Below are 27863 nucleotides of genomic sequence, written 5' to 3'. Positions count from 1 at the left end.
ATAATGAGATGTTTCGCGGAAAATTTAAGGAAAGACTTGAGCGGGAAATGTTAAATCGTTCATAACTAGCTTTCCAATCAAGCGTTCAACTTCACCAATAAATGAAGTTGAGGTTCTTCGAGAGGAACAATCGAGGGACATTACTCTCAGGTACTGGCTCTGGAACAGTTTAAACCGGAAGTTGTGACGGGATAATAGAAGCTTAAAGAAGAAACAAAATGAAACAGAATGGCTCATAGCGGAACATAACGGATCATTTCTCTTTCTGAGAATATTTCTATAGACATTAATTTTAATACGCAAAGATTAAATGTGAACGATTTTGTAATTAACGAATGGAATCTTCTTTCTATATTTCTTACAACCCTACTTTATCAATGTGTTTTATGAATAAGATAAGAAAGATATCATGTGAACATAAATTGTTCGAATTTTTATTAAATAGTTATAGAGATACTACAAAATACTATTCAAGTACAGATTTGTTGTTACTATAAGAGGAATTATTCGAGATACTAGGGTCGAGAGATGTATTTGCTGATAAGGATAATTTGCATGTCAAATAAAAGAGATGGCAAAGATTATTTGCTACCAAGTAAAGGATTACTAGAATAATTAGCTCGTAAGATAAATGATGGCAAGGATGACTTGCTGGTATAAAAATTATGATATGTATTAGAAATATGAAATATTTATTTAAATTTTCTATATAATAAAACGTGCAGGATACATGTGCGTAACAGAAATGTTTCTGTGAAGTATTCTTACTATAAAGATGTGTTATATTATAAAGACGAAATAGATCAGTCATTTTTATCTATCTGTGTGATCTATCTTTCCCATTTGAGATTTGCAAAGTATTGTAATTGTGTATTGTAATTTGTATGAATGCCGTTAGTAAATTGTCAAATGTGATTCTGAAATGCAGCGATCGTTTTTCAACGAAGAATATTGATCTTTTTTACCCCTTTTGTAACTGGAATTCCCAAGCTCCTGTAAGGGAAAATCAAGGGAAATTTCTTTACAGAAAAATATGCCATAAAATATATCAAACAAATAAAATGAAAGACGAACTTTGCAGGGTAATAAATTTAATTCTGCATTTTGTATTTTTATCACAATTTTTTTAACAAAGTCTAAAACGATCTACGCTTATGTAAAATTTCTTCTTTAGTTGTATGTACACAATAAAACGTCAAAGTCTGTAATCCAAACGTAAAGTATTGGAATACAATGATAAAGATAAACAGTGTAAGAACGTTACTAAAGATTATCCTTTCCTTCAATAACTCTACTTTAATTATTACTATATTTGTCTTTGGTCTTACGATTTTTTCTACATAATTTTGTTTCAATTAAAGAGAATTTATCTCGAATACCAAAAGCGACGCCTTAGATTTTTTAAAATTCCAATATGAATCATCATAGACGCTTTGTTTCACTTAACGGAACAGTATGTGTAGACTTTTATTGCCTAAACTGAGATATCTTCGCGAAGAACAGGGACAATCCGATAATCAGATGATTAACATATTGCCAGCAATACTGATGGATCCCTTGTAATAGAAGGTATAAAGTATTTCGTTTTCGTTCCCGATAACGGAAGACGCGTTACAATTAAAAATAGTAAATTAGGAAATAAACGAAACAACATCAGGAACGCAAGACATATGTATAAATATATCTATATATATCAATACTTTAACACCCCACACTTTGACATGCCTATGATTTCAATGCAATTTCAGCTTGCGGTATCTCATTCACCGAGAGAAAAGCGATGATATCATCGATTAATGATAATTTAGACTAAACTTGACGCTTCGTCAAAAAATCTCAATCAAGAGGTTAACAATGTATAAATGGGATTTCAATTTTAATCGAACTTTTTTTTATATTTGGAAGATTGTTCGTGCCAGAATGGTTAGTCTTTTGACCAGAGTAACTCGCCAATTACAAAACGCGAGATGATCATTTCCATAACGAAACTAGATAAAATTCATTTGTTGAAATGAGATGTTGAACAATTGCGTCACGTGGACTGAATTGTGCTATAAGTACCTCTCTTCAATTAATTGCGTCATAAATACTTAGCTTATCTTTTGCTTTTCAGTTGATTTGATATTCTTAGGAATGTAGACGAGAATCTTGGCAATTAAATGAAGGGTAGTAGAAGCGATCAAGAAAATTACGATGGCTAAAAACACTACAATATCCATATCGCAACGTTGATACCAAGGCTGAAAAGCTAGACTACTGCGAAGATGAGGGGAGCCTTTCGTTCGTATAACGTACTCTGTCCACCAAGCGAGATTCTCTACCGGGTCGTACGGTGTATCCCGAACGACATTTCGGATGTAAAGTATCCTTTCTTTGTACCTGAAAACAAGCATAATAAGTTCAGCCGATAATCACAATAGTACATTATCATCGACCAATATCATTGAAACATTTACTAGAATAATCTAGTAGCTAAAAAGATTTCAAAATTTCATTCTATTAATTCCTTTTCCATTTGGAATACTTTTCAATATGAAAATAACTTGATTGCCTTCCTTTCTTTATTGGTATGAATCTACAATCTCGACCAACTTACAGAAATAATACTTTAGAACACACGAAACTTTATTCCAAAAATTCTGATTAGTTGGGATCCAAATAAATTTTTTCAAAAGGATCGTGTGATTACAAAAACGAATACTCTGAAACTCGTCCGTCACTTTTAAAGATTAGGTAGCTCTAGTGTCAAACTCTTAAAAATAGCACAATTATAACAGAAAGTCAGTTTATACTTACTTTTTGTTAGTTATAAGCTCTGTAATAGCATTTTCAAGTTCATCTTTCTTAAGGGTTGTTATTTCCAAACGTTTTCCAATGCCCAGAGCTTCCATTCTGGCTACTTGATAATCTTGATCGGCCAAAATTGCGAAACCAAGAACTGGTACTCCATAGTGGACGGTCTCCTCGCTGCTCTGCAGGCCTCCTTGATAAATGAACAGCTTAATGTTCGGATGAGCTGTGGGTTAATATGATTCGTTAGGTCATTTTTCATCGAGGAGTAGTATCTGCGATGTGTAAATATTTTATTGAGAATAAGATCATACCGAGAATGCTTTGTTGTGGTAGCCATTTTCCGATGTAAACATTATCAGGTTTCCCGGGAAAATCCTCCTCGAATTTCCAGACGACTCTATACGGTAACTTGGCGAACACATCGCAGAACATGCGTCGGATCTCCAGTGGTAAAGTTGCACTTTTTGCGTTACTACCAAGACTGAAGTAGATGAACCCATTTGTAGCACCATCCAGAAATGCTTGTAAATCCTGTGACAAAATAGAACATGCTGATGAAAGACACGTGTGTGTAAAAGAGTAGATTTTACATAAAAAATAATAACTAAGGGGAAGTTAGTTCTGTTACAATTCATGAGTTTTGTAATACCGGTATAGAAAAATTTATGAGTTAATTAACAAGTAAAAAACTTGAACAATATTAAAAAGAACTAGAGCTACCTAATGCATCTTACCCAATTCGTCATATCGTTTCATACTACAGTTTTGCTGTTATCCTTCCTATACAATTTATAATTTTACTAAACGTACCAGTAATAAAATTGTATTTGTGCTAGATAAATCCTTATTTAATATACACATAAATTTTATGTTATTGTATAAACCCTACCTTGGGCAGAGCTTTCGGAATTTTTTCTATGTGGGAAGCCGTAAACGTGATCATGTTCGCCAGTTTCGGTCGGGCCGGTGTCATAACGTCTGCCTGATTGACAAAAAGCATGCTAACGTTCTTCAATAAGTCCAGCAATGGTGGCAGAGGCCCAAAATATTCCTCTGCCAATTTCTGATGTTGTGGAACCATCTCATGATAGATGTAGTAGATGGTACGCCACATGGTGACGAAATTGCACAGTCTCTTGAAGAACGATAGATTCGTACCCGTGTTGTCTTCCATTTCCCACGTGTACTCGTGAGAAGGTAGGATCAATCCACCAAGAGCGTGTTCGTTAAAGCCAACCAATCCTAATGAACTTAACCCTACGGTCATGCAAAATGTAATGAGGGCTGATTTAATCTATTAATCAAATCACTCCTTATCTAAACGTTTCTATAATTATTATCTTATAACATGTAGAATATATGATATACTTGATTTTTAATAGAAATGGATCCAGGTATTAAAATATAGTTCTATAAGTAAAGGAGTTATGCTATTCAAACTGTTACAAATCTGATTGATTTATTGCACGCTAATTTATTACGCGGGGAAAATAAATAATTCACTAATAATATTATAGTTTCCCTATTTAGATATCCTTTATTTTTTGCATGTAGTTTCATTTTCGTTAAAACTAAATTGTATCATACATTTACAAGCACTACAAATGACGTAATTGAAATAGATTTCTTTCCATCATTAAATTTTGAGTTCACGATTGCAGAAATTTTTGGATGGGGGATGACACGGTTGACAAGTTAAAATGAGATTTTCTATAAACATAAAGCGTGTACGGTGGAAGGCCGTTTCCTACGTGACAGCGCAACATCTGAATTGCATTAAATAGCCACCGATATGTCCACCTCACTTACATGTAATCTTATCGAAATGTGTTACTTACGTAGTCTAATTATTTCAAATTTTCAAACTATTAATTTAAGTAGTTTCAATTTTTACAGTTAGTTCAGTTGATTTAATTTTATACATTTAATTGTTTTATATATAATTAGAAATATTGCATATAAAATTTTATGGTCTTGCATTTACGTTAAGCAGTCTGTCAGTATTTCTATGGATGTTATTGCTGCTATAATTATTGTATTCGATAACATTCTCTATTTTTTTAAATGATATCTGATATTGGAGCGTTGACATTGAAAAATATTGATGGTATTACCATTCGTTCCTAATTAATTGCTTATACATATAGTTAATGAAATTCATTTTGGTTGTTTCTTAGCTTCAAGCTTCTATGTACCTAGTACATTCTCTTCCTGTTTTTTCTATTACCTTCCTCCTTATCGAATAGGTAACAATGCTATTACAGCCGTAATAATGGTAAATTTATAGTACTAGCCGTAATAATAGTAACTTTAATAGTAAATTTCGATACTTCTGCAAAATGAGTGATAGTTTCGAATATTTGGATGTTGTTTCGGTGCCGCTTAGGCATTGCGCTGTTCGGTGGACGACGTTTTATATTGTCGCTTATTGGCGCGAACATGTGTTTCAATTTTAACGACCATTTAGAGGTATGTTTCTTCAATTGATTATATTGCAAGTTCCTGACACTCTCATAGAAGATCTGGTGTGCGTGTGCGTGTATATGCCAAGTGCAATTGAGAAAGTAGGTTGCATAAAGTAACGTTCTATTATACTGTTAATGCATGATTCTTTATTAAAACTACTACTATATAACTAAAACCAGTTGAATTTCAATGAAAAATATCTCAGATAGAACTAGGATGGTTTCTGCAGCATGATCTGGCAAAATTGTTTCTTTTTAGGAGCATGCAAAGAAGACATATAAAGGTCGTTCAAAGATCATTTTACACATGTCGGAACATTCTAGGTCGAAAAGTATTAAGGGGTACGTTCCACGTGCTTCATACTATATATTCGTGATTTTCAAAACGAAATAAAGGTAACGAAACTAATAAATACAAAAATGATTGTTAAAGACGTACCTATTATTGGAATATTGAATCGATGTGCGAAAGCGCAAGTGGATGGCAGGTATAGGAACTCCGTCAGGAAGACGTCGAACGTTGCGTTGCTGTCTGGAGCATACAGCTTCCGCAGTTCTGTAGAATTGAACACAGTTTCTGCAAAAACTTTGCTCATAGGCAACATTTCTTCTTCGATAAAATAGGTCCAGCGTTTTCCCTCAAACCGCATTTGAACAAAATCTAATTTCTTTATGATTCCGTAAGATTGGCTAATATCGATTTGCGTAAAATTCGGTGATTTGATATTTGGTATAGGATCCGACGTGGCTAGCACAACTTCGTGACCTCGTTTGTGTAGTTCTAGCCATAATTGTCGGTACGGTATTTGATGACTGTAGGATGGTGTCGGAACGATGGCAAGAATCTTGTAACATTCCGACTGCTTCGCGATACACAAGACGCACAGAACGAACAACAGACTAGAGAGGTGGTGCTTCATATTCGTCGTATCGAGAGAAACTGAAGCTGATCCCGCTTACGGGTCTATTAAAAGGGACATCTCCAAGCTATCGTCATATTACGCAATTTATCATTGATGATACGATATCGGTATGTACTGCTATTTTAAAATAGTATCCGTTATCTCTAAATTACCGTCGCATACTGTTACTACTATTAACTATTGCTATATATAATTGCAATGTACGTGTGCGCAATGGATATGTTGTTTCGGCGTCTACGTTCTAATATATCATATCAAACATATCATATAGACCTTAGCAACGATTATTAAATTACAGATTTGTATTAATATTTGTTTAGTATATTATATATTATACGACATATTTGTCAAAATTTCATATGTTACACAATTTAATGCATTGTTCACCATTTGTAAAATTTGTGTTTGTACAAATCGATAGTACACAGAAATTCGAGGATTTGTAAAAAAATGTTTACAATCCGTAATGCGGATATATACATGACTATTTTTGACAGTAATCGTGAAAAATATAAGCTTCTTGCTGCCTATAGCGTCCACCATTATTTGTTTGCTTTTCCCATAGAAAATACAATACGGATTAGAAACACGAGAAAGTGTGATAAATATTACGATAAAAAGAACCCTTGTACGAATGTAATAGCGAGATAGAAAATCAATTGTAAGAATAGAATCTCTATCTCTATGTCATGTAATATAACATTGCATAACCATGTTGCAATCATACAACTCGCTATCATATTTAGTACATAATGCTATTTCATCGATCAAATGGCAACTGCAGAAATCACTTATTAACATAAAAGGACCAAGTCAGCAAATAATAAACATCACGAAAAAGATTATTAGAAATATACAGTTGCATTCTATTACCGGTTTACAGTATTAAAATGTTAACGCAGACTACTATTATAGTGTTGTCATAAATCCAAATGCAAAGCTTCCTATGCAACAGGCTTTAATGCACGTTCACTTTTATCATAAACGCTTATAACAGAACATAACGGATCTCTTCCATTTCTGAGGATATTTCTGTCCATATTAATTTTAATACGCAAAAATTAAATATGAACAATATTTTAATTAATGATTGGAATTTTGCTACTATATTTTTTATAACGATACTTTATCAATGTTTTATGAATAGAATATGAAGATATCATGTGAATACAAATCGTTCGAACCTTTGCTAAGTACTTGTAACAATACTACGAAATTCTTTTCGGGTACATATCTTTTGTTATTATAGGAGAAATTGTTCGAAATGCCAGGCTAGAGAGATATAACTTCAAAGATTATTTGCCATCCGAACGGCAAGCTGACAAGTATTTGCCAGTAAAATAAAGTGCTTGACAAAGATAATTTGCCATCAAGTAAAAGTTCTGATAAGAATTATTTGTTCGTGAGATAAAAGGAATGGCAACGATTATTTGTTTTCAAATAAAGGGATACTACAATAATTACTCGTAAGATAAATGATGGCAAGGATGAGTTGCAGATATAAGAATTGTGGTATTTATTAGAAATATGTAACATTTATTAAAATTTTGTATATAATAAAACGTGCTGGATATCTGCGCGTAACAGAAATGTTTACTATAAAATATGCTTACGATAAAGATGCATTATAATATAAAGAATATATTTCGAAAAACTACATAACGTCTTCGATTTTTGAAAATTCTAATATCAGTTACTATTGACGTTTTGGACGCTTAACGGACAATATTATTGGATAACCTGAGACAACTAAGCGGAGAACAGGGACTATCTAATAATCAGATGAATAACCCTTTCATTGCGAACAGCGCCTATAGACGACGTCCACGCGATGACCTGTGTGTACGAGCGTCGCTAATAGACGACGTCCGCCGGATACCACTTAAGCATGAGCTCCGCGCAACGTATGAACGCTTTCCGTCACAGTGCTCCGTTCAGTACCGGGCACGGCGGCCCGTACGGCGGTATCACTCCGACGGAGCACACTGCCGTAACGAAAGAGTTAAACATATTGCCAACGATACTGACTGTTCCCTTGTAATATAAAGCATTTCGTTTTCGTTCTCGATAACAAAAGACGCATTACAGTTAAAGACAATAAATTCGGAAACAAACGAAATAACTTCAGGAACGCGAGAGACAGATGTATAAATATATCTATATATATCAATACTTGAACACCCGACACTTGGACATGCCTATGATTTCAATGCAATTTCTGCTTGCGCTATCTCATTCACCGAGAGAAAAGCGATGATATCATGGATTAATGATAATTTAGACTAAACTTGACGCTTCGTCAAAAAATCTCAATCAAGAGGTTAATAATGTATAAATGGGATTTCAATTTTATTCGAACTTTTTTTTATATTTGGAAGATTTTTCGTGCCAGAATCGTTAGTCTTGTGACCAGAGTAACTCGCCAATTACAAAACACGAGATGATCATTTCCATAACGAAACTAGATAAAATTCATCTGTTGAAATGAGATGTTGAACAATTGCGTCACTTGGACTGAATTGTGCTATAAGTACCTCTCTTCAATTAATTGCGTCATAAATACTTAGCTTGTCTTTTGCTTCTCGGTTGATTTCATTTTCTTATGAATGTAGACAACAATCTTGGAAATTAAATAAAACGTAATTGAAGCGATCAAGAAAATTGTGATCGTTAAGAACACTACAATGTCCATATCGTAACGTTGATACCAAGGCTGAAAAGCTAGACTGCTGCGAAGATGAGGGGCGCCTTTCGTTCGTATCACGTACTCTGTCCACCAAGCGAGATTCTCTACCGGATCGTACGGTATATCCTGAACGACATTTCGGATGTAAAGTATCCTTTCTTTGTACCTGAAAACAAGCATAAAAGGTTCAGCCGAAAATCACAATAGTACATTATCATCGACCAATATCATTGAAAGATTTACTAGAATAATTTAGTAGCTAAGAAGATTTCAAAATTCCATTCTATTAATTCCTTTTCCATTTGGAATACTTTTCAATATGAAAATAACTTGATTGCCTTCCTTTCGTTATTGGAGTGAATCTACAATCTCGACCAACTTACAGAAATAATACTTTAGAACACAGGAAACTTTATTCCAAAAATTCTGATTAGTTGGGATCCAAATAAATTTTTCCAAAAGGATCGTGTGATTAGAAAAACGAATACTCTGAAATTCGACCGTCATTTTCACAGATTGGGTAGTTCTAGTGCTAAATTCCTAAAAATGGCACAATTATAACAGAAAGTTGGTATATACTTACTTTTTGTTAGTTATAAGCTCTGTAATAGCATTTTCAAGTTCATCTTTCTTAAGGGTTGTAATTTCCAAATATTTTCCAATGCCCAGAGCTTCCATTCTGGCTACTTGATAATCTTGATCGGCCAAAATTGCGAAACCAAGAACTGGTACTCCGTAGTGGACGGTCTCCTCGCTGCTCTGCAGGCCTCCTTGATAAATGAACAATTTAATGTTCGGATGAGCTGCGGGTTGGTATGATTCGTTAGATCTTTTATCATCGACGAATAGTATCTACGATGTATATATATTTCGTAGAGAATAAAATCATACCGAGAATAGTTTGTTGTGGGAACCATTTTCCAATGTAAACATTATCAGGTTTCCCGGGGAAATCCTCCTCGAATTTCCAGACAACTCGGTAAGGCAACTTGGTGAACACATCGCAGAACATGCGTCGGATCTCCAGTGGTAAACTTGCACTTCTTGCGTTACTACCAAGACTAAAGTAGATGAACCCATTTGTGGCGCCATCCAGAAATGCTTGTAAGTTCTGTGACAAAAAAAAATACCCTCATCGAAAGACACGTGTGTGTAAAAATTGCGTTACATTAAAGGCATTAACGAAAAAGAAATTAGTGATATTATTATTTAGGGCCTTTGTATTGCTTATTTTGCAAAATTTAGAACTTAATTAACAGTTAAAAATCATCGATGACTGTAGAAGAGGTGGAACCTCATATGCAATTTACCCAAGTTATCGTTCAGTTTCAAACTACAATTTTGCCTTCCTATACCTTATGATTCTACTACACATACAAGTGATAAAATTATATTTGTACCAGATAAACCCGTATTTAATAAATAAATGAATCATTTTATGTCATTGTATAGACCTCACCTTATGCAGGGGAGTCAGCTTCTTTTCTATGTGTGATGATGTATACGTGATTATGTTCGGAAGTTTCGGTCGAGCCGCTATCATAACATCGGCCTGATTGATGAAAAGCAAGCTAACGTTCTTCAATACGTCTAGCATTGGTGGTAGAGGCCCAAAATATTTCTCGGCTAGTTTCTGTTGGTCAGGAATGAGCGCATGGTAGTAGTAGTATATGGTATACCACATGTAGACGAAATTGCGCAGTCTCTTCAAGAACGGTAAATTCGTACCCGTGTTGTCTTCCATTTCCCATGTGTACTCGTGAGAAGGGAGAACCAATCCACCAAGAGCGTGTTCGTTAAAGCCAATCAACCCAAATGAACTTAACCCTACGGTCATGCAAAATGTAAGAAGCTTTGATCTTGATCTATTAATTTTTTTTTTTTTTTTATTAACGCGGAGGAAATCCGCACGGACACCAGGTCGCTTCTGGGGAAAAGCGGCGTGGTAGTGCCAGACTGATCTATTAATCTAATGATTTCTTATCTAAACATTTTTATAATGATCAAATTAAAAATTAATAAAGAGATGTTTATTTTAAGTAGGATAATTTTAATTTTTTTCACTATTTGTAGAATATATGATTTGTTTGATTTTTAATTGAAACAGAATCACGTGTTAGAATATAGGAGATATATAAATAAAGAAATTATGCTATCCAAACTGTTACGGATCTGATTGATTTATTGCACGCTAATTTATTTGCTGCAAAAAATAAATAATTCGCTAATAATAATGTAGTTTCCCTATTTGGATGTCTTTTATTTTTTGCATGTAGTTTCATTTTCGTTAAAACTAAGTTGTATCATACATTTACAAGCACTAAAACTGACGTAATTGAAATAGATTCCTTTTCACCATTAAATTTTGAGTTCATAATTAAAGAAATTTTTGGGTGAGGGCTAATACGGTTAACAAGTTCGTATGAGATTTTCGGTGGAAGGCCGTCGCTTTCATAACAACACAACGTCTGAATTGCATTAAATAGTCACCTATATGTCCGCCTCATTTACATATATTCTTATCGAAATACAACCATTGAAGCACTTGACAACAACAGCACAACATACATATTCCTCCTTACCACCTTGAGAATATCTAAAATGTCTTACTTAGTCTAATGATCATTCTAAGTCTAATTATTTCAATTTTCCAAATTATTAATTCAATTTTTACAGCTAGTTCAGTTGATTTAATGTTATACATTTAATTGTTTTATATATAATTATAAATATTGTATATGAAATTTTATGGTCCTGCATTTACGTTAAAAATTTTGTCAGTTTTTCTATGGGTGTTATCGCTTTTATAAATTTTGTATTTCGTTTCCGTATAACATTTTTTATTTTTCTAAATAGTATCTGACATTGGATCGTTGACATTGGAAAGTATTGGTGGTATTGTTATTCGTTCCTAATTAGCTGTTTATATCTGTAGTTTATGAAATACACTTTCTTTCTTTCTTCATTTCAAACTTCAATGTACCCAGTACTTCCTCTTTTTTAATAGAAACATTCGATACTTTTGCAAAATGAGTGATAGTTTCGAATATTTGGATGCTGGTTCGCTGCCGCTTAGGCATCCTGCTGTTAGATGGACGACGCTTAATATTGCGAACGTGTGTTTGAAGTTTAAAGATCGTTTAGAAGATACGTTTTTTCAACGTCTTCTATTACAAGCTGCTCATTCTCTTATATAAAATGTATGCGTGCGTATGCCAAGTCCGATTGAAATGGTACGTTGCATGCAGTAACGCCCGTAATCATTCGAATGATACTCGTTTTGTACTGTACTTTATTTCTATTATACTCTTAATGCACGATTTTTTATTAAAGTTATTACCATGTAACCAAAACCAGTTCAGTCTCAATAAAGAATGTTCTAGGTAGAACTTGCATGGTTGCGGAAACATAATTCGACGTGATTAATTCATTTGCACTAGCATACGTAGTGGACATATGAAGTCCGTTTGGTGCTATTTTTACATATGTCGATTCTTCTGAATATACTACGTCGCAAGATATTGGATTGTACGTGCTACGTGCTTCACCCTATATATTCCTGATTTTCAAAACGAAATAAAAGTAACAAAGCTAATAAATATAAATATAATTGTTAAAGTCATACCTATTATAGGAACATTGAATCGATGTGCGAAAGCGTAAGTGGCGGGCACGAAAAGGAATTCCGTCAAATAGACATCGAACGTTGCGTTGCTCTCTGGAGCATACAGCTTCCGCAGTTCTGTAGAATTGAGCACCGTTTCCGCAATAACTTTGGTTACAGGCAACATGTTTTCTTTCACAATATCCAGCCAGCGTTTTCCCTCAAATCGATTTTGAACAAAATCTAATTTCTTTATTGTTCCGTAATATTGGCTAATATCGATTTGCGTAAAATTCGGTGATTTGATATTTGGTATAGGATACCACGTGGCTAGCACAACTTCGTGGCCTCGTTTGTGTAGTTCCAGCCATAATCGTCGGTACGGTATTTGATGACTGTAGGATGATGAGGGAACGATAGCTAGAATCTTGTAACATCCCGACTGCTTTGCGATGTACAAGACGCACAGAACGAATAACAGACTAGGCAGGTGGTGCTTCATACTCCTGTTGTCGAGACGAATTGAAGCAGGTTGCGGTTGTGGGTCTACTAAAAAGGACGTCTCCAAGTTATTGTCATTGTACGTAATCTATGCATTGATGATGCGATATCGGTATATATTATAATTTAAAAACAGTACCCATTATCACTGAATTACCATCTCATATCGTTAGTATTTTTAACTACTGCTGTGTGTAATGACAATATATATGTTTGGAGGATAAATACGTTGTTTTGGCGTCTATATCTTAATATATCATATCAAGGAGATCATATAGATCTTAACAGAAATTGTCAATTTACAGATTTGTATATTATTTTGTCTGGTATATTATATATTGTACGATATATTTATGAATATTTATCTATACTGTTTATAACTATACTTTATCGATACTAGAAGATGGAAATTCCGCTGGGGGTAGCCATCCACATGTTATTTAGCAATTAAGTTAGAAGAATTTATCAAATGTCCAGCTGGACAAATTGTAAAGTACAAATTAAATAATAATAAAAAAAGTTTATCAATGTGTTTTATGAATAGGGTTCAAAGATATCATGTGAATACAAGTCGTTTGAAGATTTGCTAAGTACTTGTAACTGTCACGTCCCGCGCTGCGCACGCGCCGTAACGTAAACTAAAACTACCAATAGCGCGAGTGAGCGTTTCAATTTGAGATTCAAATAAAATTTAACAATTTGTATAGAAATCAAATTCGAGCCTCATAACCCCCACGAAATAGCCCGTCACATGACGACCCCTTCACGGTAGACCTAATTATAAATAAGCGTAGCGACATAGAAGATAGAGAGATAATTCCTTAGTTCAGAGTAGTTAATTCCTCGGTTCAGTGTGATTAGTTCCTCAGTTCTTGGTGATTAATTCCTTGGTTCTTGGCGATCAGTTCTCCAATTCTTGGCAAGTAATTTCTTTGTTCATAGCGATTAGTTCTCAATTCCTTTAGCTCTTAATTTCTCAGTTCCTTTGCCTTTCAATTCTTTAGTTCCTTGGTTTTTCAGCTCTTAGTTTCTTTAGCTCCTAGTTTTTTTGCTCTTAGTTCTTCAGTTCTGTAGTCCTTTAGTTCTTTAGCTTTTAGTTCTTTGTTTCATTAGTTCCCAGTTCTTGTTAGTTTTGTTAATCGACGTGTTTGTATTTGTCAATTTGTAAATTATTGAAAATCAATTAAATTAAAATCTTGTAATTAATAAGAGTGAAAACGTATCGCGAACGATTGTAACTTCGAGTATTCGAAATCTCAACGACAATTCTATCAATACCCAATTAGAATTGGAATAAACATTTGTTTTGAAAAATATTTGTCTAATAATATAATAGGATTAAGCGAATATTTATTTTCACCAACTTTGATCTTCTCCCGTGCCAGTACTCCCGCGCGTAGCAGGTTAGCCGAAACGTGGAGTTTAATTGTCAATAGCATTAAACATCAGACAACGCTACCATTTAATCTAAATTCAAAAATTAACGGCAACACAACCAAAACGAATCAAACAAAACCGTAACAGTAACAATACTACGAAATTCTTTTCAGGTACATATCTTTTGTTGGCAAGCTGACAAGCATTTGCCAATTAAAAAAAGTGCTTGACAAAGATCATTTGTCACTAAATGAAAAGTCTGATAAGCATAATTCTAAGGTTAAGTAGACTGATTATTTGGTAGGAAGTAAAGAGCTACTATAATAATTAGATCGTGGGGTAAATTATAGCAAGAATCACTTGCTGGTATAAAAAATTATCATATTTATTAGAAATGCATAATAATTGTTAAAATTTCATATATAATAAAACGTGCAGGACATTTGTGCGTAACAGAAATGTTTGCTATAAAATGTGCTCAATATAAAGATGTATTATAATATAAAGAATCTATTTCGAATAACTACATGACGCATTCGATTTTTCTGTATATCGATATTTTGATACTCCATACTTTGACATATCTATGGCTTCGATGTAATTTCTCCCTGCGCTGCCTCATTCACCAATCGAAAAGCAATCTTATCATCCATTGATAATAATATAGAATAAGCCTGACGCTTCCCCAAAAAATCTCAATCAAGACATCAACAATGTATAAATGGGATTTCAATGTTAATCGAACCTTTTTTATATTTGAAAGTGTTTTCGTGCCAGAATCGTTAGTCTCGCGACCAGTAACTCGCCAATGATAAAACGCGGGATGATCATTTCCTTAACGAAACTATTATAGATAAAATTCATTCGTTGAAATGAAATGTTAAACAATTGCGTCACTTGGGCTGCATTGCCCTATACGTACCTCTCTTTAATTAATTACATCATAAATACTTAGCTTATCTTTTGCTTTTCAGTTGATTTGATTTTCTTATGAATGTAGACGAGAATCTTGGAAATTAAATAAAAGGTAGTAGAAGCGATCAAAAAAATTGTGATCGCTAAGAACACTACAATGTCCATATCGCAACGTTGATACCATGGCTGAAAAGCTAGACTACTGCGAAGATGAGGGGCGCCTTTCGTTCGTATCACGTACTCTGTCCACCAAGCGAGATCCTTTACCGCATCGTACGGTGTATCCTGAACGACATTTCGGATGTAAAGTATCCTTTCTTTGTACCTGAAAGCAAGCATAATAAAATCAATCAAAAATCACATCACATAGTACATCATCATCGACCAATATCATAGAAAGATTTACTAGAATAATCTAGTAGCTAAAAGAATTTCAAAATTTCATTCCACTAATTCTTTTCCAATTCTGAATACTTTTCAACATGGAAATGATTGTTCTCCTTTCTTTATTCAGATAAATCTATAATCTCGACCAACTTATAGTAATAATACTTTAGAACACAGGAAACGTTATTCCAAAAATTCTTATTAGTCGGAAAGGCAATGCAATAACGCATACATACCACGCAGAAATAATTATTATTAAAGTGGTTACGAAAATCGATGTAATAAGTTAGGCATACAGTTTTGCTGTAAATATTTCCATTTCAATGCAAGACAAATAAATTTTTCCTGTAGGTCCTGCATACCTCATGTAGTTAAAAAAACCAATACTTTGAAACCCGTCCGTTATAATTGCACTTGGTAGTTCTAGCGTTAAACAAAAACAGCACAATTACAGGAAGTCAGTTTATACTTACTTCTTGTTAGTTATAAGCTCTGTAATAGTATTTTCAAGTTCATCTTTCTTAAGGGTTGTTATTTCCAAACGTTTTCCAATGCCCAAAGCTTCCATTCTGGCCACTTGAGAATCTTGATCGGCCAAAATCGCGAAACCAAGAACTGGCACCCCGTAGTAGACGGTCTCTTCGCTGCTCTGCAGGCCTCCTTGATAAATGAACAGCTTAATGTTCGGATGAGCTGTGGGTTAATATGATTCGTTAGATCATTTTTCATCGGGGAGTAATATCTGCGATGTGTAAATATTTTATTGAGAATAAGATCATACCGAGAATAGTTTGTTGTGGGAACCATTTTCCGATGTAAACATTATCAGGTTTCCCGGAAAAATTCTTCTCGAATTTCCAGACAACTCTGTAAGGCAACTTGGCGAACACATCGCAGAGTACGCGTCGAATCTCCAGTGGTAAACTTGTACTTCTTGCGTTACTACCAAGACTAAAGTAGATGAACCCATTTGTGGCGCCATCCAGAAACGTTTGTAAGTCCTGTGACAAAATAGAACATCCTGATGAAAGACGCGTCTGTGTAAAAGAGTAGATTGCACATTAAAAATAATAACTAAGAGGAAGTTAGTTCTATTACTATTCATGAGTTTTGTAATGTCGGTTTAGACAAATTTATAACTTAATTAACAGTTAAAAATCATCTATAATTAGAAGAGGTGGAACCCCGTATGCAATTTACCCAAGTTATCGTTCAGTCTTAAACTCCAATTTTGTTATCGACCTTCCTATACCTTAAGATTCTACCACACATACAAGTGATAAAATTACATTTGTGCCAGATAAATCCGTATTTAATAAATAAATAAATCATTTTATGTCATTGTATAAACCTCACCTTAGACAGGGGAGTCAGCTTCTTTCGTATATGTGAGGATGTAAATGTGATTATGTTCGGAAGTTTCGGCCGAGCCGCTATCATAACATCGGCCTGATTGATAAAAAGCAAGCTAACGTTCTTCAATACGTTTAGCATTGGTGGTAGAGGCCCAAAATATTTCTCGGCTAGTTTCTGTTGGTCAGGAATGAGCGCATGGTAGTAGTAGTATATGGTATACCACATGTAGACGAAATTGCGCAGTCTCTTCAAGAACGGTAAATTCGTACCCGTGTTGTCTTCCATTTCCCACGTGTACTCGTGAGAAGGGAGGACCAATCCACCAAGAGCGTGTTCGTTAAGGGTAATCAACTCTACTGAACTTAACCCTACGGTCATGCAAAATGTAACGATGGTTGAGCTTAATCTATTAATCTAATCAACGCTTATCTAAACATTTCCATAAAGATTAAATTAAAAATTAATAAAGAGATGTTTATTTTAAATAGGATAATTTTAATTTTTTTCACTATTTGTAGAATATATGATTTGTTTGATTTTTAATTGAAACAGAATCACGTGTTAGAATATAGGAGATATATAAATAAAGAAATTATGCTATCCAAACTCTTACGAATCTGATTGATTTATTACACGCTAATTTATTTGCCGCAAAAAATAAATAAATCGCTAATAATAATGTAGCTTCCCCATTTAGATATCCTTTATTTTTTGCATGTAGTTTCATTTTCGTTAAAACTAAGTTGTATCATACATTTACAAGCACTAAAACTGACGTAATTGAAACAGATTCCTTTTCACCATTAAATTTTGAGTTCATAATTAAAGAAATTTTTGGGTAAGGGCTAATACGGTTAACAAGTTCGTATGAGATTTTCCATAAACATGAAGCGTGCACGGTGGAAGGCCGTCGCCATCGTGACAACACAACATCTGAATTGCATTAAATAGCCATCAATATGTCCACCTCATTTACATGTATTCTTATCGAAATGCATCCAGTCAAGCACTTAACAACAAGCGCACAACATCGATATTCCTCATTATCACCTTGAGAATAACTAAAATGACTTATGTACGTATCTAATTATTTCAATTTTCCAAATTATTAATTCAAGTAGTTTCAGTTTTTACAATTGGCTCAATTGATTTAATTTTATACATTTATTTGTTTTATATATAATTATAAATATTGTATATGAAATTTTATGGTCCTTCACTTACGTTAAACATTCTGTCAGTATTTCTATGGGTGTTATCGCTTTTATAAATTTTGTATTTCCTTTCCGTATAACATTTTCTATTTTTCTAACATGGGGTTCTAGTATCTAACATGGGGTTCTAGTATCTAACATGGGGTCGCTGATATTGGAAATTATTGATGATATTACCATTCGTTCCTAATTAACTCTTTATACATATAGTTAATGGAATTCATTTTTGTTCTTTCTTCATTTCAAGCTTCTATGTACCCAATACTTTCTCTTCCTTTTTCTATCATCTTCCTCCTCATCGAGTAGGTCGCAATACTACTGTAGCCATTTCTTTTCTAGTAAATTTCGGTTCTTTTGTAAAATGAGTTACAGTTGCGAATAGATTGATGGAGTCCCGGAGTCGCTCTGGCGTTCAGCTCTCAGATGGACAACGCGTAATATTGCGGACGTGTGTTCGAGGTTTTAACTGTTTAGAGGTGTTTTTTCAACGTGTTCTATTACCAGTTCCTCATGCCCCTGATAGAAAATCTATGTGCGTATATGCCAATCCTAATTGAAATGGTAGGTTGCATACAATAACGCCCGTAATCATTCGAATGATACTCGTTTCGTACTGTACTTTATTTCTATTATACTCTTAATGCACGATTTTTTATTAAAGTTATTACCATGTAACCAAAACCAGTTCAGTCTCAATAAAGAATGTTCTAGGTAGAACTTGCATGGTTGCGGAAACATAATTCGACGTGATTAATTCATTTGCACTAGCATGCGTAGTGGACATATGAAGTCCGTTTGGTGCTATTTTTACATATGTCGATTCTTCTGAATATACTATGTCGCAAGATATTGGATTGTACGTGCTACGTGCTTCACCCTATATATTCGTGATTTTCAAAACGAAATAAAAGTAACAAAGCTAATAAATATAAATATAATTGTTAAAGTCATACCTATTATAGGAACATTGAATCGATGTGCGAAAGCGTAAGTGGCGGGCACGAAAAGGAATTCCGTCAAACAGACATCGAACGTTGCGTTGCTCTCTGGAGCATACAGCTTCCGCAGTTCTGTAGAATTGAGCACCGTTTCCGCAATACCTTTGGTTACAGGCAACATTAATTCTTCCACAATATCCAGCCAACGTTTTCCCTCAAATCGCATTTGAACAAAGTCTAAACTCCTTATGATTCCGTAAGATTGGCTAATATCGATTTGCGTAAAATTCGGTGATTTGATATTTGGTATAGGATCCGTCGTGGCTAGCACAACTTCGTGACCCCGTTTGTGTAGTTCCAGCCATAATCGTCTGAACGGTATTTGATGACTGTAGGATGGTGAGGGAACGATAGCTAGAATCTTGTAACATCCCGACTGCTTTGCGATGTACAAGACGCACAGAACGAATAACAGACTAGAGAGGTGGTGCTTCATACTCCTGTTGTCGAGACGAATTGAAGCAGGTCGCGGTTGTGGGTCTACTAAAAAGTTGGTCTCCAAGTTATCGTCATTTTGTATAATCTATGTAATGATGATACGATATCGGTATATGTTGTGATTTTAAAGTAGTACCCATTTTCCCTGAATTATCGTCTCATATTGCTAGTACTTTTAAATATTGCTACGTGTTATGACAATATATGTTTGGAGGATATATACGTCATTTTGACGTCTATATCTTAATATATCATATCAAGGAGATCATATAGATCATAACAGAGATTGTCAGTTTACAGATTTGTATATTATATTTGTTTAATATATTATATATTGTACGATATATTCATGAATATTGATCTATACTTCTTATGCTTAACTATACTTAACTATACTTTATCAGTACTCGAAGATGGAAATTCCGCTACGGGTAGCCATCCACATACCATTTAGCAATTTATTAGAAGAATTTAACAAATGCCCAGGTAGACAAATTGTGATGTACAAATTAAATAATAATAAAAAAAGTTTATCAATGTGTTTTATGAATAGGGTACAAAGATATCATGTGAATACAAGTCGTTCGAAGATTTGCTAAATACTTGTAACAATACTACGAAATTCTTTTCAGGTACATATCTTTTGTTACTATAAGAGAAATTGTTCGAAATACCAGGCTGGAGAGATATATCATCAAAGATTATTTGCCATCTGAACGTCAAGTTGACATGCATTTGCCAATAAAAAAAAGCGCTTGACAAATGTCATTTGTCACTAAGTGAAAAGTCTGATAAGCATAATTCTAAGGTTAAGTAGCCTGATTATTTGGTAGGAAGTAAAGAGCTACTATAATAATTAGATCGTAGGGTAAATTATGGCAATAATCACTTGCTGGTGTAAAAATTATCATATTTATTAGAAATGCATAATAATTGTTAAAATTTCATATATAATAAAACGTGCAGGACATTTGTGCGTAACAGAAATGTTTGCTATAAAATGTGCTCAATATAAAGATGTACTATAATATAAAGAATCTATTTCGAATAACTACATGACGCATTCGATTTTTCTGTATATCGATATTTTGATACTCCATACTTTGACATATCTATGGCTTCGATGTAATTTCTCCCTGCGCTGCCTCATTCACCAATCGAAAAGCAATCTTATCATCCATTGATAATAATATAGAATAAGCCTGACGCTTCCCCAAAAAATCTCAATCAGGACATCAACAATGTATAAATGGGATTTCAATGTTAATTGAACTTTTTTTATATTTGTATTTTTGACCATTCGCGGAGAGACGCAATCGCGAGGAAACACGTCAATGGGAGTCGTAAGTTCCCGTTACGATTATAATAATCAACACCACGAGTTGATCGATGCCGTGATTTCCATTAAGATAATAGAGGTGGTTAAGATAGTATAACGCTGCGATAAACAGGGCTATAAGCTTTATTTTCCAACACTTATGAGGTACACTGTTGAGTATGTATACGTTATGTGAATGATTGATTTAAGCAGAGTGTTACGCCGGGCGACTCTCTGCCTGGCCCAGGTCACACACCGCGGGCCAGACGGACACCAGATGTCCGCTCTTCCGTACGGCGTACCCTCAATAGCCTTAAGCATCCGTCATAAACCCGAGTCACTTGCCTGCTAAGGTCCTTCAAAGTTAGTTTTTCTCACGTACGCTGCAACTTTCCTCCCACTAACCACTTTCTCTCGAGGGCGGTTAAGACCCTTCGTTTAACCAATTAACAGCGAAGCCTGTTTCCCTCACTCTCTTAACTAACATCGGCACCAACAAATCCGATGGTCCCGTGCGCTAGACACACCCATCCTTAGCTTTCCTCCGACACAGCATCGTCACTCAACTTCACTTCTTCTACATCGTTGGAAAAGTCAATTACTAAGTCTACCGCTAATGCCCATCGGGCAGTCTAAGCATAACGCGAGAGTCGGTCTCGGTATTGTCGAGCCTACATTTCATCTCCTAAATATCTTATAGTGCTACGTCCACTAATACATTGAATCCAATTACAAGAGCCCTGCTCTAACGTACATATATATTTTATCTTCGTGCGATAAGTGATTATCTATCTATCTATGCTCATCAGTGTAATCTAAGTGTTGGAAATATATAATTTATAATTCTGTGAATCACAGTGTTATACAAACTCAATCACCCCTATTATCTCAACGGAAATCAGGGTATCGATCAATTCGTGGTGTCGATTGTTATAATCGTAACGGGGATTTACGACCCCCGTTGACGTCTCTTCTAGCGACTACGTCTCCCCGCGATTGGTCGAATAAACAGAGAGTAACCCGTTAATGACTTGTTGACTATTCTAACATTGTAGAATAAGGAAGGTACAGTGACGATGCTGTGTCGGAGGAAAGCTAACGATGGGTGTGCCTAGCGTACGAGACCATCGGATCGGTTTATGACATTTTTGGTCAGCAAGTGAGGGCAGTATACATTGCTTCTGATTGGACAAGCGAAGGTTGGTGGACTAGGGAGGGGCTTAGCCGCCCTCGATTGAAAGTTGCTAGTGGGAAGCATCGTACGTGAGAAAAACTAACTTTCCCGTGTCAAGATGTAGTATACAATAATCTACAGAAAATGATTTAGAAACAAAGATATTTGTTCGGTCTGAAGGACCTTAGCTAGCAAATTACTGGGATTATGATGATGGGTCCTTAAGACTATTGAGGGTACGCACTAAGAATGACCGGACATCTAGCTCCCGTCTGGCCTGCGGTATATGGCCTTGTTTAGGTAGAGTGTCGCCCGACGTAACAATATTTGGAAGTCTTTTCGAACCAGAATCGTTAGTCTTGTGACCAGTAACTCGCCAATTATAAAACGCAGGATGATCATTTCCTTAACGAAACTAGATAAAATTCATCTGTTGAAATGAGATGATAAACACTTGCGTCACTTGGACTGAATTGTGCTATAAGTACTTCTCTTCAATCAATTGCGTCATAAATACTTAGTTTATCTTTTGCTTTTCAGTTGATTTGATTTTCTTATGAATGTAGACGAGAATCTTGGCAATAAAATGAAGGGTAGCAGAAGCAATCAAGAAAATTACGATCGTTAAGAACACTACAATATCCATATCGCAACGTTGATACCAAGGCTGAAAAGCTAGACTACTGCGAAGATGAGGGGCGCCTTTCGTTCGTATCACGTACTCTGTCCACCAAGCGAGATTCTCTACCGGATCGTACGGTGTATCCTGAATGACATTTCGGATGTAATGTATCCTTTCTTTGTACCTGAAAGCAAGCATAATAAATTCAACCAAAAATCACATCACATAGTACATTATCATCGACCAATATCATAGAAAGATTTACTAGAATAATCTAGTAGCTAAAAGAATTTCAAAATTTCATTCCACTAATTCTTTTCCAATTTGGAATACTTTTCAACATGAAAATGACTTGATTGTTCTCCTTTCTTTATTCAGATAAATCTACAATTTCGACTAACTTATAGTAATAATACTTTAGAACACAGAAAACGTTATTTCAAAAATTCTTATCAGTCGGAACGGCAGTTGAGTAACGCATAAATACCATGCAGAAATAATTATCATTAAAGTGGTTACGAAAATCGATGTAATAAGTTAGGCATACAGTATTTCTGTGTATATTTACATTTCAATAGAAGACAAATAAATTTTTCCCGTAGGACCCGCATGCCTCGTGTGATCAAAAAACCCAATACTCTGAAGCTCGACCATTATAATTGCAGACTTGGTACTTTTAGTGTTAAACAAAAATAGCACAATTATAGCAAAAAAGTCGCATTATACTTACTTTTTGTTAGTTATAAGCTCTGTAATGGCATTTTCAAGTTCATCCCTCTTAAGGGTTGTAATTTCCAAATATTTTCCCATGCCCAGAGCTTCCATTCTGGCTACTTGATAATCTTGATCGGCGAAAATCGCGAAACCAAGAACTGGTACCCCGTAGTAGACGGTCTCTTCGCTGCTCTGCAGGCCTCCTTGATAAATGAACAATTTAATGTTCGGATGAGCTGCGGATTGATATGATTCGTTAGACCTTTTATCATCGACGAATAGTATCTACGATGTATATATATTTCGTACAGAATAAAATCATACCGAGAATAGTTTGTTGTGGGAACCATTTTCCAATGTAAACATTATCAGGTTTCCCGGGAAAATCCTCCTCGAATTTCCAGACAACTCTGTAAGGCAACTTGGCGAACACATCGCAGAACACCCGTCGGATCTCCAGTGGTAAACTTGCACTTCTTGCGTTACTACCAAGACTGAAGTAGATGAACCCATTTGTGGCGCCATCCAGAAATGCTTGTAAGTTCTGTGACAAAAAAAAAAAAAAATACCCTCATCGAAAGACACGTGTGTGTAAAAATTGCTTTATGTTAAAGGTATTAACGAAAAAGAAATTAGTGATATTATTTAGGGCCTTTGTAATGCTTATTTTGCAAAATTTAGAACTTAATTAACAGTTAAAAATCATCGATGATTGTAGAAGAGGTGGAACCTCATATGCAATTTACCCAAGTTATCGTTCAGTCTCAAACTACAATTTTGCCTTCCTATACCTTATGATTCTACTACACATACGAGTGATAAAATTATGTTTGTACCAGATAAAGCCGTATTTAATAAATAAATGAATCATTTTATGTCATTGTATAGACCTCACCTTATGCAGGGGAGTCAGCTTCTTTTCTATGTGTGATGATGTATACGTGATTATGTTCGAAAGTTTCGGTCGAGCCGCTATCATAACATCGGCCTGATTGATGAAAAGCAAGCTAACGTTCTTCAATACGTCTAGCATTGGTGGTAGAGGCCCAAAATATTTCTCGGCCAGTTTCTGTTGGTTAGGAATGAGCACATGGTAGTAGTGGTAAATGTTATACCACATGTTGACGAAATTGCGCAGTCTCTTCAAGAACGGTAGATTCGTACCCGTGTTGTCTTCCATTTCCCACGTGTACTCGTGAGAAGGGAGAACCAATCCACCAAGAGCGTGTTCGTTAAAGGCAATCAACCCTACTGAACTTAACCCTACGGTCATGCAAACGATGGTTGATCTTAATCTATGCTTATCTAATGCTTAATCTAATGCTTATCTAAACATTTCCATAATGATTAAATTAAAAATTAATAAAGAGATGTTTATTTTAAGTAGGATAATTTTAATTTTTTTAACTGTGTATAGAATATATGATTTGTTTGATTTTTAATTGAAACAGAATCACGTGTTAGAATATAGGAGATATATAAATAAAGAAATTATGCTATCCAAACTCTTACGAATCTGATTGATTTATTACACGCTAATTTATTTGCCGCAAAAAATAAATAAATCGTTAATAATAATGTAGTTTCCCCATTTAGATATCCTTTATTTTTTGCATGTAGTTTCATTTTCGTTAAAACTAAGTTGTATCATACATTTAGAAGCACTAAAACTGACGTAATTGAAATGGATTCCTTTTCACCATTAAAATTTGAGTTCATAATTAAAGAAATTTTTGGGTAAGGGCTAATACGGTTAACAAGTTCGTATGAGATTTTCCATAAACATGAAGCGTGCACGGTGGAAGGCCGTCGCCATCGTGACAACACAACGTCTGAATTGCATTAAATAGCCATCAATATGTCCACCTCATTTACGTGTATTCTTATCGAAATGCATCCAGTCAAGCACTTAACGACAAGCGCACAACATCGATATTCCTCCTTATCACCTTGAGAATAACTAAAATGACTTATGTACGTATCTAATTATTTCAATTTTCCAAATTATTAATTCAAGTAGTTTCAGTTTTTACAATTGGCTCAATTGATTTAATTGTATACATTTATTTGTTTTATATATAATTATAAATATTGTATATGAAATTTTATGGTCCTTCACTTACGTTAAACATTCTGTCAGTATTTCTATGGGTGTTATCGCTTTTATAAATTTTGTATTTCCTTTTAGTATAACATTTTCTATTTTTTTAAATAGTATCTAACATTGGGTCGTTGACATTGGAAAGTATTGATGGTATTATCATTCGTTCCTAATTAACTCTTTATACATATAGTTAATGGAATTCATTTTCGTTCTTTCTTCATTTCAAGCTTCTATGTACCCAATACTTTCTCTTCCTTTTTCTATTATCTTCCTCCTCATCGAGTAGGTCGCAATACTACTGTAGCCATTTCTTTTCTAGTAAATTTCGGTTCTTTTGTAAAATGAGTTACAGTTGCGAATAGATTGATGGAGTCCCGGTGTCTCTCTGGCGTTCAGCTCTCAGATGGACAACGCTTAATATTGCGGACGTGTGTTCGAGGTTTTAACTGTCTAGAGGTGTTTTTTCAACGTGTTCTATTACCAGTTCTTCATGCCCCTGATAGAAAATCTATGTACGTATAATCCAAGTCTGATTGAAATGGTACGTTGCATGCAGTAACGCCCGTAATCATTCGAATGATACTCGTTTTGTACTGTACTTTATTTCTATTATACTCTTAATGCACGATTTTTTATTAAAGTTATTACCATGTAACCAAAACCAGTTCAGTCTCAATAAGGAATGTTCTAGGTAGAACTTGCATGGTTTCGGAAACATGATTCGACGTGATTAATTCATTTGCACTAGCATGCGTAGGAAACATATGAAGTTCGTTTGGTGCTATTTTTACATATGTCGATTCTTCTGAATATACTACGTCGCAAGATATTGGATTGTACGTGTTACGTGCTTCACCCTATATATTCCTGATTTTCAAAACGAAATAAAAGTAACAAAGCTAATAAATATAAATATAATTGTTAAAGTCATACCTATTATAGGAACATTGAATCGATGTGCGAAAGCGTAAGTGGCGGGCGCGTAGAGGACTTCCGTCAAATAGACATCGAACGTTGCGTTGCTTTCAGGAGCATACAGCTCCCGCAGTTCTGTAGAATTGAGCACCGTTTCCGCAAACACTTTGGTCACAGACAACAGTTTTTCTTCCACAATATCCAGCCAACGTTTTCCCTCAAATCGCATTTGAACATAATCTAATTTCTTTATGATTCCGTAAGATTGGCTAATATCGATTTGCGTAAAATTCGGTGATTTGATATTTGGTATAGGATCCGCCGTGGCTAGCACAACTTCGTGACCTCGTTTGTGTAGTTCCAGCCATAATCGTCTGTACGGTATTTGATGACTGTAGGATGGTGATGGAACGATAGCTAGAATCTTGTAACATCCCGACTGTTTTGCGATGTACAAGACGCTCAGAACGAATAACAGACTAGACAGGTGGTGCTTCATATTCCTAGTGTCGAAACGAATTGAAGCAGGTTGCGGTTGTGGGTCTACTAAAAAGTTGGTCTTCCAGTTATCGTCATTTTGCATAATCTATGTAATGATGATACGATATCGGTATATGTTGTGATTTTAAAATAGTACCCATTATCCCTGAATTATCGTCTCATATCGCTAGTACTTTTAAATATTGCTACGTGTAATGGCAATATATGTTTGGAGGACAAATATGTTGTTTTGGCGTCCATATCTTAATATATCATATCAAGGACATCATACAGATCTTAAGAGAGATTGTCTGTTTACAGATTTGTATATTATATTTGTGTAGCATATTATATTTTGTACGATATATTTATCAATATTTCTTATCTCAAACAATTTAATGCATGGTTCACCATTTGTAAAATTTGTGTTTTTATATAATGATGAAACGCAGAAGTCAAGGAATTTGTAAAGTATCGTTTATAATGGATAATACGAATTGTATATATGACTATTTCCAAAAGTTATAGTAAGAAATGTAAGCATTTTGCTGCCTATAACCTCCGCCATTTCTTGCTCACTTTTCGTATAAGAACTAGAACACGGTTCAGAAGCATGAGAAAGAATGATAAATATCATGATAAAAAATACATACAAATAAGATACAAACGTAGCGAGATAAAATATCAATTGCAGGTATAGAATCTTTATCACAATGTCATGTAATACAACTGTGCGCTACTATGTTGCAATCATATAACACACTCGTATTCTAGTATTTAATACCATTTTGTCGATCAAGTGGAAATGACAGAAATCATTTGTTACATAAGAGGATCAAATCAGCAAATAGTAAACATCATGAGAAAGTTTATTGGAAA

The 27863-nt window shown here is 34.7% G+C and overlaps 2 protein-coding genes across 6 annotated transcripts; both read right to left on the bottom strand.

Moving 5' to 3' along the window:
• Nucleotides 1-1407: 1407 nt before the first annotated feature.
• Nucleotides 1408-13002, bottom strand: LOC117233445 (UDP-glucuronosyltransferase 2B15-like). Of its 3 annotated transcripts, none has more exons than XM_033493770.1 (5): nt 12493-13002; nt 3683-4050; nt 3105-3324; nt 2797-3016; nt 1408-2379 (listed from the first exon to the last, which is right to left on the bottom strand). In XM_033493770.1, exons 1-5 carry the CDS (start codon nt 12971-12973, stop codon nt 2091-2093), a joined length of 1578 nt encoding a protein of 525 aa, XP_033349661.1. In that variant the 5' UTR covers nt 12974-13002; the 3' UTR covers nt 1408-2090. The 3 variants fall into 3 exon arrangements, with proteins under 3 accessions (XP_033349661.1, XP_033349660.1, XP_033349662.1); XM_033493769.1 differs by lacking the exon at nt 12493-13002 and adding an exon at nt 5698-6274; XM_033493771.1 differs by lacking the exons at nt 1408-2379; nt 2797-3016; nt 3105-3324; nt 3683-4050 and adding exons at nt 9447-9670; nt 9759-9978; nt 10327-10694 and having other exon boundaries at nt 12493-12999.
• LOC117233442 (UDP-glucuronosyltransferase 2B7-like) lies at nt 8697-27022 on the bottom strand. Of its 3 annotated transcripts, XM_033493763.1 has the most exons (7): nt 26523-27022; nt 24381-24748; nt 23810-24029; nt 23502-23721; nt 15542-15589; nt 14605-14608; nt 8697-8981 (listed from the first exon to the last, which is right to left on the bottom strand). In XM_033493763.1, the coding sequence occupies exons 1-7, from the start codon at nt 27001-27003 to the stop codon at nt 8745-8747; spliced, it is 1578 nt and encodes a 525-aa protein (XP_033349654.1). In that variant the 5' UTR covers nt 27004-27022; the 3' UTR covers nt 8697-8744. The 3 variants fall into 3 exon arrangements, with proteins under 3 accessions (XP_033349654.1, XP_033349656.1, XP_033349655.1); XM_033493765.1 differs by lacking the exons at nt 8697-8981; nt 14605-14608; nt 23502-23721; ... (1 more) ...; nt 24381-24748; nt 26523-27022 and adding exons at nt 16125-16344; nt 16433-16652; nt 17008-17375; nt 19175-19687 and having other exon boundaries at nt 14728-15589; XM_033493764.1 differs by lacking the exons at nt 8697-8981; nt 14605-14608; nt 15542-15589 and adding an exon at nt 22652-22955 and having other exon boundaries at nt 26523-27019.
• Nucleotides 27023-27863: the final 841 nt, after the last annotated feature.

The sequence above is a fragment of the Bombus vosnesenskii genome, unplaced genomic scaffold (genome assembly GCF_011952255.1).
Source record: "Bombus vosnesenskii isolate JDL3184/JDL3185 unplaced genomic scaffold, Bvos_JDL3184-5_v1.1 scf7180000013295, whole genome shotgun sequence".
In the NCBI taxonomy this organism is placed as follows: Eukaryota; Metazoa; Arthropoda; class Insecta; order Hymenoptera; family Apidae; genus Bombus; species Bombus vosnesenskii.
Note: the sequence above shows the minus strand (reverse complement) of the source record. Positions and strands in the feature narration are given on the sequence as shown.

What these genes read in the sequence shown, in the direction of transcription:
- LOC117233445 (XM_033493770.1), bottom strand. Translation starts at nt 12,973, where the DNA reads ATGAAGCACCACCTGCCTAGTCTGTTATTCGTTCTGTGCGTCTTGTAC. An exon ending in ACCACAACAAAGCATTCTCG is followed by an intron (nt 3,017 to 3,104) that starts GTATGATCTTAT and finishes ATTAACCCACAG; the next exon opens with CTCATCCGAACATTAAGCTG. An exon ending in GAGCTTATAACTAACAAAAA is followed by an intron (nt 2,380 to 2,796) that starts GTAAGTATAAAC and finishes GCTTGTTTTCAG; the next exon opens with GTACAAAGAAAGGATACTTT.
- LOC117233442 (XM_033493763.1), bottom strand. Translation starts at nt 27,003, where the DNA reads ATGAAGCACCACCTGTCTAGTCTGTTATTCGTTCTGAGCGTCTTGTAC. An exon ending in ATTCAATGTTCCTATAATAG is followed by an intron (nt 24,749 to 26,522) that starts GTATGACTTTAA and finishes GCATGACCGTAG; the next exon opens with GGTTAAGTTCAGTAGGGTTG. An exon ending in AGCTGACTCCCCTGCATAAG is followed by an intron (nt 24,030 to 24,380) that starts GTGAGGTCTATA and finishes TTTTTGTCACAG; the next exon opens with AACTTACAAGCATTTCTGGA.